The sequence below is a fragment of the Mauremys mutica genome, chromosome 3 (assembly GCF_020497125.1).
Source record: "Mauremys mutica isolate MM-2020 ecotype Southern chromosome 3, ASM2049712v1, whole genome shotgun sequence".
Taxonomy (NCBI): domain Eukaryota; kingdom Metazoa; phylum Chordata; order Testudines; family Geoemydidae; genus Mauremys; species Mauremys mutica.
In genome coordinates, this window is record NC_059074.1 from 168,579,433 (window position 1) to 168,596,401 (window position 16,969).

General features: G+C 41.3%; 1 protein-coding gene across 8 annotated transcripts in view; it reads right to left on the minus strand.

Annotated features, from left to right (window-relative positions):
- Window positions 1–16,969, minus strand: part of SYT14 (synaptotagmin 14) — a 215,603-nt gene that overhangs the window by 105,069 nt on the left and 93,565 nt on the right. For all 8 annotated transcript variants that reach the window (XM_045011357.1, XM_045011364.1, XM_045011363.1 and 5 more), the window contains one exon: window positions 13,945–14,163. In XM_045011357.1, the coding sequence (XP_044867292.1) occupies window positions 13,945–14,163 (219 nt within the window). The remainder of the gene's footprint in view (window positions 1–13,944; window positions 14,164–16,969) is intronic.

The following is a 16,969-nucleotide window of genomic DNA, read 5'->3' on the forward strand; positions in this document are numbered from 1 at the left end:
AGCCACCTCTCCTCCGCTCGCCTTACCAGGTACGAACTTCTACTGCTGTCGGCTTCGTATATCACCATAAAGCGTTGTTCTCAGTTAAATCCTGCCACTCTCCTTCCCTTGTCTAATGATGGTGATCCCCATGACTGTCTTGCAACTGTGTCTGCTGTCACTGTCCCGCGCCCTGACCTTTCCGATGTCCCTCTCCCTAACTCTGACCTTGTTTTGTTTACTGATGGTTCCTGTTTTCGAGACAGCCAAGGTCGTCTCCTTGCAGGATACGCTGTTGTGTCACTCTCTGAAACCCTTGAAGCTGCGCCTTTACCTTCTGTAACCTCAGCACAAGTTGCTGAATTAGTCGCCCTCACTCGTGCCTGCTTTTTGGCGGAGGGACGCTCCGCCACCATTTACACTGACTCCCGCTATGCTTTTGGGGTTGTACATGACTTTGGCACCCTGTGGCAAGCTCGGGGTTTCCTTACCTCCGCTGGTACCCCCATTAAAAACGGCCCCTACATTGCTGCTCTCCTGTATGCAGTTTTACTTCCCTCTGCCCTAGCTATTGTTAAGTGCCCTGGCCACTCGACGGCAGATACTGATGTTGCTAAGGGTAACGCATTTGCTGATGCCTCTGCTAAACATGCTGCTGCCATAGAACCTTCCCCAGATGCATTTCTAGGTTCCCTTTCTGTTTCTATAGCACCGCCGTCCCTCACTGACCTCACCCTACTCCAGGATTCTGCCCCAGAAGCCGAAAAAGACTCCTGGGTTGCCCAGGGTTGCTCTCTGCATCCTGATTCCCTTTGGCGTTCGCCTACTGGTGCCTTTGTGGCTCCCTTTTCACTCTACCCGTCTCTGGCCGCCCTGCTTCACGGTGTTTCGCATGTCGGAAAGGAGGGGATGGTCTCTGCTGTAACTAAGGTGGGATGGTGGGCCCCCCATTTTAGCTCTTTTGCAGCCCGCCACTGTGCCACCTGTACCACTTGTCAACGCCACAATATTGGTAAACCTGTAAAAGTGGCTCAGGGATTCCGGGGCCTGCCCCAAGCACCCTTCTTGCATTGGCAACTTGATTTTGTACAAATGCCCAAGTGCCAACGATATGAATTCATTTTGGTTATGGTATGTTTATTTTCTGGTTGGATTGAAGCCTTTCCTTGTCACAAGGCTGATTCACTGTCTGTTGCTAAATGTTTGTTAAATCATATTATGCCTGCCAAGGGAATTCCTGCCACTCTGTCCAGTGACCGGGGTACACATTTTACTGGACAAATTGTTCAACACTTGGATCGTATATTACATATCACACACCTGCTGCACTGTCCCTACCACCCACAAAGTGCAGGTGCTGTGGAAAGGCGAAATGGTGTACTTAAGAATAAGCTTGCTAAGATTTGTGACTCCACAGGGTTAAGCTGGCCAGCAGCTTTACCACTAGCCCTTATGGAAATGCGATCCACTCCATCCCAAAGACATAAACTGAGTCCCTTTGAAATTGTTATGGGACGCCCTATGCGAGCTGTGGCTACCATTACTCCAGTCCCAGACTTGAACTTGACTCACAGTACGCTCCTTCAATACTGCAAGGGATTAATGCAAGCTGTAAGTCACTTCCATTCACAGGTTCGAGCCGCCTGGCCGACGGAACCCACCTCCGACGCTTGCCACAACCTCGAGCCAGGTGACTGGGTCTACGTACGGCACCATCATCGAAAACACGCCTTGGAACCCCGGTGGAAGGGTCCTCATCAGGTACTGCTTACTACCCAGACGGCTGTTAAACTATCTGGCATCGCAGCGTGGATACATGCTTCGCAGTGTAAGAAGACACCCTCCCCGGCGAACCAATCATCACCTCAGGACCGCGCAGAGTCAATTTTGACTCCAGAAGAAGACGCAGAGGAACAGCCTGCAATACCTTACAATCTACGCTCTCGTAAGGGTTGCCAGAAGCAGACGACAACCTAAAGTAAGGCCCACCAAAAGAAGCAGTAGTGAGCCTAGCGCCTGCTGCCTGGTGGATGTAAAACCGTGACTGCGGTTCCCTCAGTTGAGGTTGTCAGAACCAGAAGGGCCTTGCCTCCAACATGCACCTCTGGTGGCGCCTGTTCCTCGGCTGCTGGTGTCTTAAGGTCTGGGGAGCCCACAATGACAATTCTTTTATCCAGCAGCAAGTGTGGATAGCTCAGACCCTTAATATTTCTAAATGCTGGGTCTGCAGCCACATCCCAGCCCATTCTCAAGCTGGTATTCCTGTCCTGGCTATCCCACTCAATTCCCCAGATCTCACTGGAGGACCTCGTCCATTTAACAAAACATGGAACAGCAATGACACTTGGGAAGCAGTGGGAATAAATGTATCTAACTGGATAAGTGTGGTGGAGGGAAAGGGTCACTGGTGTTGGGTGTGTAATGGGACAGGGCTGGATCTGGGAAAAAGCCGTTGCCTTCAGCATATCGTGGCCAATGGTGTATGGGATTATTCAAACAAAACTAAAGAGTGGCGGGCCGGGTATGGGGATATGAATTTTTTCTCAACCTGGGATCAAACAGAAAAATCAATCTCATGTTTCCCTTACAGTAATCTTAGTAAAAATAATACAATCTTTCAATGCCATACAAACACTACCACTCCTCGTAAGGAGGATTACCCTGTTCCCTTTGGAGGATATTACTCCTCATTTACAGACACCTATGTAATAAATGGATGCAATCGACCCTTCCCGGCCTTAATAGGCCATCATTGGGTTTGTGGAACCAAAGCTTATACTACATTACCAGCTAACTGGTCAGGTATCTGTTATCCCGCCCAACTCTTCCCACAATTCCGAGTGCTAGGTTCCTTCCCACGAGAACGCCTCCGTAATTTCAGGCAAAAAAGAAGGGACTTACCAGATGCCCAATGGTATATAAATAACATAAGCCCCTTAACCTGGGAAGATGCCATTGGCGGTTCCCTTATCCCACTTGGGGGAGTAATACACCATGCAAAAAGGCTCCTGAGGTTACAAGCAGTAGTTGAAATAATGGCAAATGAAACCGGAGAGAGTTTAAAAACTCTGGCCAAAGAAACAGAGGCGATCCGACAGGTGGCCCTTCAAAACCGTCAGGCATTGGACATAGTGCTGGCGGCCAAAGGAGGGACCTGTGCACTCATTGGAAAAGAATGTTGTGTGTATATACCTGACAATACCAATGAGGTAATAGATCGCGCTAGCCACTTAGAACAAATCGCATATCTTCCCCATGAAGAGCCGAGTTCTTTATGGAAGTGGCTAAGCAACCTGTTCAATTTCTCTGGCTTAGGAAACTGGTTGTTTCAGGGAGCCCTGACTATCCTGTTTGGAATCTTAGTGATTTTTGTATGTTTTCAGTTAATCTCCTGTTGTATCCAAAATTGTGTAAAATATGCCACCCAGGTGACTGCCCCAAAACAGAGTGCTAATATGATGATTTTAAATATCGCTGATGAACAAAAAGATAAAGAACGGTTAATATGTGGAACCCAGTCCATCGTTGGTCATGGCGAAGCGTGACCAAAAGGAGGGATTGTGAAAGTAGAATGAATTATGTTACAAAAATAGATAGGATTAAAGAAATGCTGTCTGTACCTTTAAGGAAAGTCGCTGGAATGCTGGAGTCCAGGTGTCAGGAAAACAGACATTAACATAGAACAATTGCACCGTTTAAGGGCAATTGGTGAAGCATTAGCCTTAGATCGATAGGAGTTAGTAAGGAAGTAGGATATGCATGCTATGCCCCAGGTGAATTTTGCTGTTTTCTCCTTTGTCCCTTTGTTTGATTCCCGCTCTTTTATCTGTATAAATAAGATTGTTTGGGTCTTGCATGGCCACTCACATTATCTGCATGATATTGGCGGAGCGCTGCGCTAATAAAAACAGAGTGGTCTGACAAATTGTGAGTCTTGATTCTAACTTTGACAGTATGTATTTAATTCCTTTAACCAATTTTAACTCTCACATTTCTTTCTTTCTATAAATAAATCTTTAAATATTAGATACTAAAGAATTGGCAACAGCACAATTATTGGGTAAGATCTGAGTTATATATTGACCTGGGGGTGGGGGTGGTCTTTTGGGATCAGAAGAACCCTTTTGTTTGATGAAATTGGTTTTAAATAACCACTCATCATTAAGTCTAGTGTTTTTGTTGGTGATACAAAGACTGGAATGCCTAAGGAAACTGCTTTTCTGACTTCTTGTTAGCCAGTGTGGTGAAACAGGAGTTTACTTTTGTTGCTGATTTGGTATATCTCAGTAGTCTGTCCTGAATCTGGTATTCTCAGTTGTGACCCACAGAGGCACCATGACAGCTTGCAGAGCTGTTCTGGCAAGTAATTGGTCCTCCACAATAATTGCTTGGAACTGATCCCTGTGTTCTGTTGGTAAGTGGTCCACAACAGAGTTCAGTTTGGTAAACCTGACATGGTTATATTTTGCCGTTGACATCTGATAATTGGCGATTCTAAATTTTAAAGATGCCGAAGAATAAGACTTCCTCCTGAGTAAATCCAGACGCTTATGATCTTTTTCTTGAAGCGTGGTTTTAGTATGGTGCTGCCTTCCACTTTCATTAACTGCATCAACTACCAACAAGTGAGGGATGGAAAAATAAAAACACAGTCCTTTGCCAGGACCTAATACTTCTTATTTTCTCTTTTCCATGTAGGTGGAATAGAAGATGGCGTGTGCCAGGTGATCTTCGCTGGGTCCAGAAGAGCTTTGTTAACAGGCAAAGCTATGTCGCTGAACAGAGACTATCAAGCAGCTTATGATGAGGCCCTTCCATGTCCTCAAGAGGAATCTGCAAGGAGTCTGCAACTCGCTTGATCATATCCTGGAAGTGTTTAAAGTAATCTGCCAGGGATGGAGGAGGAGGAGGCGGCATGACTGCTTTATTTGGAAATGAAGAGGAGATGTTGGCTGTAGGAGAAACCTCTTCATCAGCTTTAGCTTCCTGCTCCTCAAAGATTTCTGTTGAGGGTCAGGTCTCCTGGAAGGAGCAGGTGAAGCAGGTTGCCCCTTTTTATAGCAGGTGGTTCTGGATGCTCTGGAAAACTGATGGTGATAAGCCACTCAAGGGTCCCAATATGGGCAAGGAGGAGATGCATAAGGCACAGGAGCTGGCACCCAAGGGCGCTCAAACAAATGAGGTGTTGGTGGTAATCTTAAGCCATGAGTAGTTACAGTTTAGTTGAGGCTTCTGGAAAGGGGCCTCGACAGGAGTGAGGGGGAGAACACTGTATTGACACTTGAGACACCAAGGCAAGGTCTTCGTCAGAATCCTCTTCCTCAAGCTAACTCTGGAATGGTGGAGTATCTGGAGAGATCAGGCGAATTTCAGGCAATCTTGATGTTCTCGGTACCAACAGCACATCGGAGCGAAACAGCAAAGAATTGGGCGTCTTAGATACAGCCAGGTCCCAGGGGAAATGGAACTCCTGTGGTACCAAGAGTGTTATCAGTACCAAGCCTGCAGTCTGCACTGAGGTGATCATAGCCAACAGCGGTGACAGTACTGTAGATCTCAGGCACTCAGCGGGAAGTGTGGTTGCTGATGGTACCAAAGGTCTCGAGCGCTCCAACAAAAGCATAATCGGAGCCTGAGCGGGCTTCTTCAGTACTGAGGAAGCAGAGCTAGAGCCCTTCTTGCTGCCTCGGTCCGTTACCAGTACCTCTCTGGGCCCAAGGCTTTGCCATCTTTTGATCTAGCCATGCCCTGGCTCCCTGAGGAGCCAGCAGCCTTGTGAGTACATGACAGAGCTGGTGATGTTGGGGTAGCTGATGATACCAACAACCTTGGCTTTTTAGAGGTAGATTCTCTACCTTGTGAGCCAGGGACACGTTCCATTGAGGACTTACGGAAAGAGTCCTGAGTCTTCCTCTTAGATGACCTGGAGGTGTGGGGCATAAAGGTCATGGAGGCAGCAGACTTGCTTGGAGACCAGCACACCTGGGGGGCAGGGGAAAGGGGAGTGTCCATTGGCCTGGGTCAGAAGATAGGTGTAGAGATCTCCATCATGAGCTTAATCTCTGTTTTTTCTGACTCTTGATTTCATTGCCAGACAAAAGTTATACCTCTGGACAACGTGCGATTTCCCAAGACAATGGATGCAGTGGAGTACCTGTCACTGACCAGGATTGCCTCCCAGCATCACAGAAAGCATCTAAAGCTGGGAGAACTGGGCATAACCTCCCAGTAAAAGAAAAAATACCCACTAGCTAATATCTATCTAAATATAAAGAAAATCAAATAGTATTTAAAGAAAAAATAACAAGCTAAAAAAATTACTATTTACTAAGCATAGAAACTAATGCTAATACTACTACTGACTATTAATAAAAGTAGCGGAAAGTTGAGGAAATCTCAACAAGACAACTGCCAGATCTCTTTCTCAGGCTGAGGTGGCTGAGAAGGAACTGAGGGTAGTTTGCCTATGCAGTGCTGTATAGCAATGGCACAGGGCACAAGACTGACTGACATGTATGCACAGGCTGAACGGACACTGCTATGAGAAATCTCCAATCAAAGGCACAGGGGGTACTAGCACACCTGTAGTGGAGCACCCATAGGGACACTACTCGAAGAAGGATCAGAGCTTTCAGAGTTCCAGAGAAACCTCTGCCTTCCTATTCAGAGACACTAAACTGAGCAGCCACGTGGCTGCAGTCCAATAGATATGTAAGCATACCATGCTGCTAGCCTAGCTGGGAAAAAAAAGAGATGGGGAAGTAAAAAAAAAACTATAAGAGAAACTCCTTGCTCTACACAATGTACAAAAGGTTGATAAAAGCCAGTATCATATGCCTGATAGAGCAGCAGATTCTCATTTCAGAGAACTTCTGTTTTCTTACTGTAATATTTTAGCACTTTCCAAAAATCCTTGTGAAGAGTAAGACACAAATTAATCTTACAAACCAAATCTCTGAACAACCTAGTCTTTAGCCACAGGGCCACTGACTGCAGTGTTGTTAAAAATACTTTAAAATAGGATGGAGATGGAATCTACGGTTGTACTGCACTGGAAATCTGTAACTAACTTGAGAACACCTAAATATTCCTTAAAGCTTTCTTTCTTTTTCTTTATGTTGCCACTGACTTTGTCTTACAATTCCAACTATGTTACCACATATCAAGTGGTACTGAGGATTTCCTGATAGAGGCAATAACAGCAGTGTCAATTTTGGGAACTATGCCCTGGCTATCATCTGGAATTCAGCTGATCAAGAGATTTGGGAAAAGCATGCTTAGTCAGGGGCATCCAAGGTGTACTTAGACATTTTTGCACATTATGAATATAAAAAGCAAAATCTTTTTCACTCCTTTGGGTAACCGGGATTTAGAGGATTTCTTGCTTTTAGAAACAAGGAAAAATCTAGGGCTTTTGACATCTGTCTGCAATGTCTCAGTTTCAGCATGTTTGTCTTAATATTATCAACTTCAAAAAAAAACAAAAAAACTTATCTTCAGGAACCTCGGGGGACTGTTTCTCTAAAGAAAAAAATACTGCCCTCTTCTGTAGAACTGTTAGAAAAGGACAAAGGCATGACAATTTGCTTGTATGGCTGCTTTGGGGGTTTTTTACATTTAATAAGGAGCCACGACAGGATATATTAAGAGGGCCAGTATGACAGATTAGCTAACGTCTGTTGAGAAATCATATTTCATATGAATTGGAACTAAAAAAGTAGGGTCACTTTAAAATTATGACAGAGATACTGACAAATTGCCTTAGGTTTAAAAATATAAAAGGACAGTCAACTTAAAATTAATTCTTGTAAACAAACAATTCTTTACTTATATTGATAATTAGCAGCTTGTATTATGAAAAATGAAATTTATTTACTTTTTTTAAAAAGAATTTTAACAGAGTATGAAATATTCACTCTTTGTGCTGAAATAAAGAATTTTTTATATGTAAAAGTGGACCAGATCCCGCAAATCAGATAACATTGTGTAAGGAAGATTACTTTATATCTAACAGTATCATAGCAGCATTTGAAATGCTAGGAAAAATAACTATACCTACAATAGGGTGACCAGATGTCCCAATAAAATTGGGACTGTCCCGATATTTAACCCTTTGTCCTGCGACCCCATCAATGTACGATCAGGATGCCATTTGTCCCGATATTCAGGTAAGGAGGTGAGTGGAAGGGAGGTGCCGACTCTGTGGGTGCTCCAGAGTTGGATCACCCACGGGGAAAAATTACAGCCAAGCTCCCCCCCCTCGCCTCCTTCTCCCGCCCAGCGCGCCACGTCCCCACCCCTCCCCCCATCCCAGTGCTTCCCGCTGCCTAACAGCTGTTTGGTGACGCTTGGCGCTTTCCAGGAGGGAGGGGGAAGGAGCGGGGATGCAGTGCGCACAGGGGAGGAGGTGGAGTAGAGGCAGGGCAGGGGCGGGTACTTGGGGGAAGAGGTGGGAAGTGGGCAAGCACCCACCTGGCAGAGGGAAAGTCAGCATCGTAGGGGTGAGTGGCGGGCGGGAAGGGTGAAGAGGCGAGTGGGAAAGGTGAAGAGGCAAGCGAGCAGTGGGTGAGGAGGTGAGCGGGGGACTGAGGAGGGATGCTGCAAGCCAGCAGAGGGCCGGGGGGATGAGGAAGGGCATGGGGGGGGACAAGTGGGGAGGTGGCGGGACTTGGGGCAGAGTGGGGGCAGAGCCTGGGAGGAATGGGGGTGGACTGTGGGCAGTGCTGACAGCACCCCAAAGTATCCTGATATTTTAGTGTTGTGATCTGGTCACCCTAACCTACAGTAAAGAGGGGATATCATTAAAAGCAATATGGCAATCATACTGGGATAGGAACAAGGAACAGAGGTTACTTCACTCTCCCTGAGAAAACATTATTGTCAAGATGCTAATGCTACACATACTTTCTTGTTTAATATAATGAGTAAGTTGACACCTGACCACATCAAAAGAGGGTATAACAGGATGTCAAAAAAAAGGAAACTGACATTGGGATCTGAACAAACATCTAGTATGTCATGGAGAATGGCATATGTCCAAATCCTGGTGAAACTGACAAAGAGAAGTCTAGAAATGTAGGCATTACATTTGCTGATCTCTTTTCTGTGACTTCAACGATTTGGGCCTATCTGTGCAAGGCGAGGGAATTTCAGGCCTAGGTATGTCTTCAGTGACTTTTAACCTTGCTTTGACTTGATCTTTTCTTAATTTTGTAATAAACTAGGGTTTATTTAAAGACACATTTGTATCTTAGACTGAGGTAATTCACTACAGCTTGTCCCACGAGAGGTAAAATGATCCTTTGGCCTATGCAGAAAAGCCTGAATCTAAACCCAGTTCAGGTCAAACTTCCATTACAAAGGTAAATTTTGATTCTGCAGAATCTGAATATATCATATTTGCTACAGAAATACATGAAGCAAGACAGATCCAGCTCATAAGATGTGTTTGACCTCCTGGAATTAGAGGTGGCACATTAGAGACTAACAAATTTATTTGAGCATAAGTTTTTGTGGGCTACAGCCCACTTCATCAGATGCATAAAATGGAACATATAGTAAGAAGATGTATATAGGTGCTCAAATAAATTCTAAGGTGCCACAAGTACTCCTGTTATTTTTGTGGATACAGACTAACAAGGCTGCTACTTTGAAACCTGGAATTAGAAGAACATTCTTTTTCTAATTAAAATACTTTACGAAAGATTAATGGAGCAAATTAAAACGGAGCCATAAAACAATGCAGGTAAAAACACAAAACCAGAAATAATGTTACAAAAATACTGATATGTTGTTATTACTTGTTTTCTCCATTTGAAGATTATTAGACATGCTATATCATGATGATATGTCATTTCTATACAGTACTTCTAGGTGGAAAGAAAGATTAATATGCCACCTAGAGGACAAAAGAATGATAACACAATATGCCACATTCTCTTATGTTTCCAAGCTTCAAAATAACACATTTTCAGAATATATGCATCCTGTAAATGTGAAATTAAATAGAATATGCTGGTCAAGTATTGATACATGTTTTATAATTAATGTCAGTATTATATTAGTAGTATAAGAAGATTTTAGGATATTATAATTGAATTTTTACACTTTGGGATTACAAAAATCAGGTAATGTATCAAGCAATGCAATCTTACTTAACCTCATATGTTAATACAAGATTCTGTTTCTTGTCTGTCCTGTTGTAAGATTCTGTGTACATGTTGTTGTTTTTTAAACAAATAAGAGCAGGACTAGCCAAACAAAAAAAGCAAACAAAAATATAAGTAATTGTGAAAGTGCAGAAGAGACAGCTATTGGTAAAAACACATCTATGGATCCCTTCTTTGAAAATATATAGTAGGGTATATACAGTCTGACAGAACTACTGATTAATTGTCAAAAAGAAAATAGCACACACGTTTCTGAAAATGGAAAACCATTGTAGTTTTATCAGCTCATATTGCTCCTTTTGATTTCAGTAGGAGTCATGCACAGGGATTGAAGGCTTTAATGTTCTGAAAGTAGAACTCAAATATCTAGGGTGTAGAAGTAGAAAAGATTAAACACATTTGTGAAAACCTAAAAACGTGGGGCGCAAAGATATTACTAAGTATTAAAACTGTTTATTTCTTACATGACATTTTCCTTAAGTACACAGAGCAACGTTGTTCCATTTTCCAAAGCATTAAGAAATGTGTCTATTATTTGTCTTTACATCATCTATGTTTAAGTTATATCACGTAAACTAAAACTAAACTATTGATTGAAAAATCTCAGTAAGGGTTGCTGTGATGCCTCATAGCATTAAGGATTCATGTCCAGTTTTCAGAAACAGTAAAACTTGGCATTGCATAATTTATACTGAAACAAAATGACTAAAACATTTTTGATGTTCTTCACTTTTAATGTGAGACTGTAACTTCAAATGTTTAAACATAGTGTTCTCTGAACATATCTGAACTAGCTGGCTGGTTGTACGCTCCAGCCTCTTTTTATGAACTGCAGGTGTTCTTTATCAGGGTCCCACTTTCTCTGTCACTAAAGCTCTAGGATGTGAAGCTTGCCTTTCTTGGTGAATAGAACGCAACCATGCATACTCTTCCTTGTCTTTTCCTGTATTCAGAGCAAATTTGTATGGAACATATTTTAATAATAGTGCAAGAAATTTGCTGTTGTATCTGAAATTGTTCTGGAAGAACTAGGAAGTATCAACAAAATATATACTATAGTGTGCCACCTTCAGGTCATAACATATTATAAAGAACACTATGATTTTTTTTTTTGTTGACTTGTGTAACATGATTGAGCAGCATCTCATGGAGACTAATGGCTACAGAAATAATTATAAAACATGGCCCTGATTCTACAAATGCTTTGCTCACAACTGTAACACACCTGCAGGTTTTCTGGTAGACAACACTGCTGGAGCTCAGCTCTTGATAATGGGTTGGAAAAGAATGTCATCTTACATAGAACAGCAAATGCAAAATAAGCATTCACAAAACTCTGATCAATATTACTTTGACATTTTTTCTGTAAATTAAAATATAGAAAATATATGGAAATAACCTGAAATTGAACATATTTTAAATCAAACTTTTTAAAAATTTTCCTTAATTTTTTTCTACAAACATTTCCATTATAATAAATTAAATTAGTCAATTTACCACTTAAGTTGTTGACTTTTTTCTTGTGACAATCACCCCATTTCTTGAATGGAGACACTGTTTGGAAGCATGGGCACTGATGACAACTGCAGCAGGGCACATGAAGCAGGGTGGCAAACTCCTAGCTGCTGTGCTTAGAACCTGACAAAGATGGCCCATCTTTCATGGACCCCAATCACGTTCTAAATTTCCAGCTTGAGGAATAAGGACTCCAGCTCAGGTGAAAAGGGGAACCCAGCATGAGCCTCAACATTTTCAAGATAGGAGGCAAAAGAAGGTGGCTGGTAAAATCTCACTGCCCCTGCAAGACAAGCTTGGAAGCAAGGAAGGGGAAGAAAAAACGTTAGGAGATGGGTTCAGATTCAAATCTCAGAAACTTTGAGGTAGGAGGAAGTGGGCAAGTGGGAGACGCTTGACAGGAAAGAGGCAAACACCATTCAGATTCTGTATCTTTCTTCTCCTATTTGCTGATGGCAACATCTCCCTTTCCCTTTCCCATCCCCAGCTAAGTATCCCCTATACTTCTCCCTTTAAGCAGCTCCAGGTGAAGATGGATCCCCACATAGCATGGAGTACATAGGTGTTGTGGGGAAAGGCAGCAGGGAAGGAGAGGGAATGTAGATGCTGCTGTTGGCAGTTTAAGTAGCTAAAAGGAATTGAAACATCCTTCTACCCTTACTCATCTTTGCCTTTCTCCATGTGCTTCCTGAGCAAACAATAACCATCACTTCTCCTTTTTCCTCCCTAAATGCTCAGACTCAAGCTCGCCGATCTCCTAAGATGCTGTTTTGAAGCAGAAGGACTGAGGAGTTTAGATGGTGAAGAAAGAAAATTATCTTACTCTGCTGCGAGCTTCAAGTATGGCTTATTTATTCTATCTCTGTGTCCTGCCATAGGTATCAGAGTACCCATCCAGCCCCTGCTTCCAAACTAAGAATTGGAAGAAAGGATCACAAAAACAACATCTCTTTTAGCTTAAGTTGTAAATGGACATTTTTCCAAAACAAAAATAAATTAGGCTCTCACATTACGAAAAGACTTTCAAAATTTGTAAGGATGTTTTTAGGTTGCAAGCTATACTTACATGTAAGCACTAGTACATGAGATGTATTACTTTTTGCTAAGAAAAAATATTTAATCTTTTAAAATATGGTATCCATTAAAATACACTTTCAGTTTTATTACATATACAATTAGAATTTTTAATTCCTCCATCAAGAAAGTCTTACCCTTGCACCCACATGAAAAATACTTTTTTTTTTTTTTTTTTTTTAAACTGGACCTCAGCCAGAACTCTGTTTTCATGCTTGGAAATGCTTACAGATACAATTTTGCACCTGGAACTATTTCCAGATGCAAATGATATAATTTTGACATCTCAGTACCTGACTGTGTACTTAGCTATCTACATGGCAATCATGGGGGATGATTGCAGCTTGTGTAGACGTACCTTAGCTAGCTTTAATCTAGCAAGCTTGGATACCAATAAAGCCGAGGCAGCTCAAGTTTCAGCGTGGCTGTACAAGCCCACTCAGAACCCTGGGTAATTACTCAGCTGGCTAGCCTGAGCTGAAGCCCAGGGCTGTCGTGGTTTCACTGCTAACTGTACCTGAACTAGCTAAATTAAAGCTATTTCAGGTATGTCTACTCAAGCTGTGATCACACCTCACAATGGCAGTGTAGGCACTTCCTAACTGACATGAACGGAAGATTCAAAAATATGCCACAAAAAGGATCTATTTTCAAAATTTGACCTTTAGGAATTTTTATCAATAAAACAACTTTTTCTGGTTTTTCCTGTGATTTAAATAAAAGGCATGGGACATTCCTGCCATTTACATGTTAATAATATAATAGAATAATTCCACTGAATGATAAGCTATACTTTGGAGCTATAAAAGTCAACATATGTATAAAGTATACCTCTGTACAAAGGATCCAGCAAGTATGTCTTGTAATTTTGTACCTATACTACTTCATCAGAAGCCACCATGTTTCCCTCTCAATCCCCACAAAAATCAGCTTAAAAGGAGTTCTTCCAAGAAAAATGTTACTGTTGGTAAAGTTGCATGCTATTAATTCCTCCTATATTAAATTCCATATGCAGTGCTTTTGGGAAGGACTTGAAAGCATGCCAGTACCTGTGTTTTGTAATGTGTGCAGATATAAAAAAAGATGTTAGAGTTACTAGCAGATAGTAACTATTTCTAAGCCAGACAGTCTTTAACTGCACATTCTTATCCACAGTGTAACCTGAAGGTGAGGGATGATGGGAGAAATATTGTAAATCACATCTTACCTTCATCTATCGAGGCTTCACTACTGTACCCATCATACTCTGCAGACAGAGGGCTATATTTTTGTCTAGTTTCCCAAATGTAATTTTTTTGCTGTCTGCTATCTACCATTGGTGGCCTGGAACTTTGTGTTCTGGACAAGGCCTCATGGTATTTACCCAATGCCTCATCTTCACTTTCAGAGGAAGAACCATGCTGGTCTTTATTCATGTACGAGTTGTCTGTTTGAAGAAAACAGAACAGTAAATGACAGACAGCTCGGGAAAGAGTGAAACAAAATCAGTCAATACAATTTAAATATTTTCAATGTTTACTGACATTTTTTGAGAAAAACCAAATATATTTAACCAACTTTTGTCATCGTTTTACACAGGTACCAGATTGAACTGCAATACCTCAGAAATGTTTATTGTTTTTCTACAAAAGCAGAAAAATTACAAATTCCTAAATATTACACAGTATATTTAATGGGAAATAAGCTATGGTTGGTTTTTTTATTGTTTTTTTTGTTTTTGTTTGTTTGTTTTAGGAAGCACACTTATCCAATTTCTTGAATCTCTTTATTTAAGAAATAAAATTCCCAAAGATTTTATGTTATCACAGACAACATAATGTAATGTCATATTTTGGATTACTGACTCATATTATAAAGTCAACTCCTGATTCTCTCCTGTCAAGGGGCTTATGGTATAGAATAAGGTATAAATAAAATTCTGATGTCAAAACAAAACAGATGACAAAATTACGTAAAAATATTTCAGGCTAACGATACCTAAAGGAAAAAATGGTATGGTAATACTGTTGCTACATTTTTAAAGACAATCTAACAAATTGACCAATATGCTCATAGCTAAAAGCAGAAGTTTTACAATACAGGCACATACCTATATATGTGAAGGATGTAGAAAAGTACTCAGTTAAATGAAAATCAAAATGGGCATACAGAGTCTTATTTTACTTAAAACCACTGATGATTTTCCTCAAACCTGGAATTAATACAGATTCTCATAGAAGCCACCTGGCAATAGTTAAGGTTGCATAGAAGTTTATATTCTAACCTCTGTTTTTATCCAGTCATAAATTCTGAAATCACCACATTTGTGTTTAAAATTTTCCAACTTAGGGACTTTTGAAGGTTTTTTTGTTTGTTTGTTTTAAGTTTCAACAAAGATTCAGCTGTTTTCAGAATGGAGTGAAAAATAAACATTTTCCATTTTAAAAATCCTACAAGGTTTTTAGTTAGTTTTTTTTTTAATTCCTCCATTTGAAATAGCTATAGTTTAAAAGTTGAAGTTTAGCAGGAAAATAGCTCTCACTTGGGAGCAGCGCACAACCATGTTCCAGAAAAAATTGTTTATTTTAAAAATTCATACCACAAGTAGACTGATTTTTTCCACTATGCACATTACGACAAAAATTCACTCAGTGCAGATGGCCAGTACAATATCTACACTATCTTTAAGTTCCACTTAACCCTTATATAGAAATATACAATGTAACTATGAGGCCTGAAACAGAAATTATGTACTCTACCCCAAGTGGATATCCAAAAAGAATAAGCTGGATAAGTATTTCCAAGCAGACTTAGTTTCACAGTGAACTGGCTAGTAACATAAATTGTTGCATATTAAATTGGAATAATTGGGGCTGAAACTTTGTATGGTGTGCAAGGGCTGGGTAAAGACTCCTACAGTTTGCTGGGGGCTGGCACCTCCTATGGTGTGCAAAAGGATTAAGGAAGGGGTCTAACCAATTTTGTAAGCTGCACAGTAGCTGAAGCAAAGGTTAGTGTGGATCTTAAGGTCTAAGAGGGATAAGGATGGGCTCCTGAGAACCTGATAAAGGTCAGCAGGATCATTGCCTGAAACTCCAATTAACTGCATATGGTCAGCAGAAGCCCTTGCCTTTGCCCCTCCTCACTGTGGTAGCTCCACAAATGGGGAAGGCATTTGGCTGAAGGAAATCCTGAATAGAAGCTCTTTTCCAGTGGAGTTTAGGAACATAACCAGACTAGAATGAAGTCTTCCACAAGTGTGGAGTTCTTCAATTGCACAGGAAAGAGGCTCTCTCCTGTACATTTAGCATACCCACCTGAGCTGCACAAATAGGTTGGTTGGGGCTACATGCACTACTAACAAGTGCACACTAGCCTCTTCAACTATGATTACAATTTAAGATAAAGTTTATCATTTAAATTGTTTTACGTGGGCAGTGACTAATTTGAGCAAATCTCATAAACAAAGGAGAGGGGCATTCTAGTGGTATAAGAATGGCCATACTGGGTCAGACCAAAGGTCAATCTAGCCCAGTATACTGTCTTCTGACAGTGGCAAATGCCAGTGCCCCAGAGGGAATGAACAGAACACGTAATCATCAAGTGATCCATCCCACTGCCCATTCCCAGCTTTTGGCAAACAGAGGCTAAGGACCACAGCTGCACGCAGTATTCAAGATGTGGGCGTATTCTGGATTTATATAGAGGCCATATGATATCTTCTGTCTTATTATCTATCCCTTTCTTAATGATTCCCAACATGCTGTTGGCTTTTTTGGCTGCCGCTGCACATTGAGTGGATGTTTTAAGAGAACTATCCACGATGACTCCAAGATCTCTTTGAGTGGTAACAGCTAATTTAGACCCCATCATTTTATATGTATAGTTGGGATTATGTTTTCCAATGTGAATTACTTTGCATTTATCAACGTTAAATTTCAACTGCCATTTTGTTGCCCAGTTACCCAGTTTTGTAAGATCGTTTTGTAGCTCTTCGCAGTCTGCTTGGCACTTAACTATCTTGAATAGTTTTGTATCATCTGCAAATTTTTGCCACCTCCTGTTTACCCCTTTTTCCAGATCATTTATGAATATGTTGAACAGCACTGGTCCCAGTACAGACCCCTGGGGGGACACCATTATTTACCTCTCTCCAATCTAACCAAGAAATTCCATATTACGACGTCTCTGCCTCATTCACCACACACCTTCCAATTTTTGCAACAAATGAGTCAGAAGTACTAAAGGCCTCT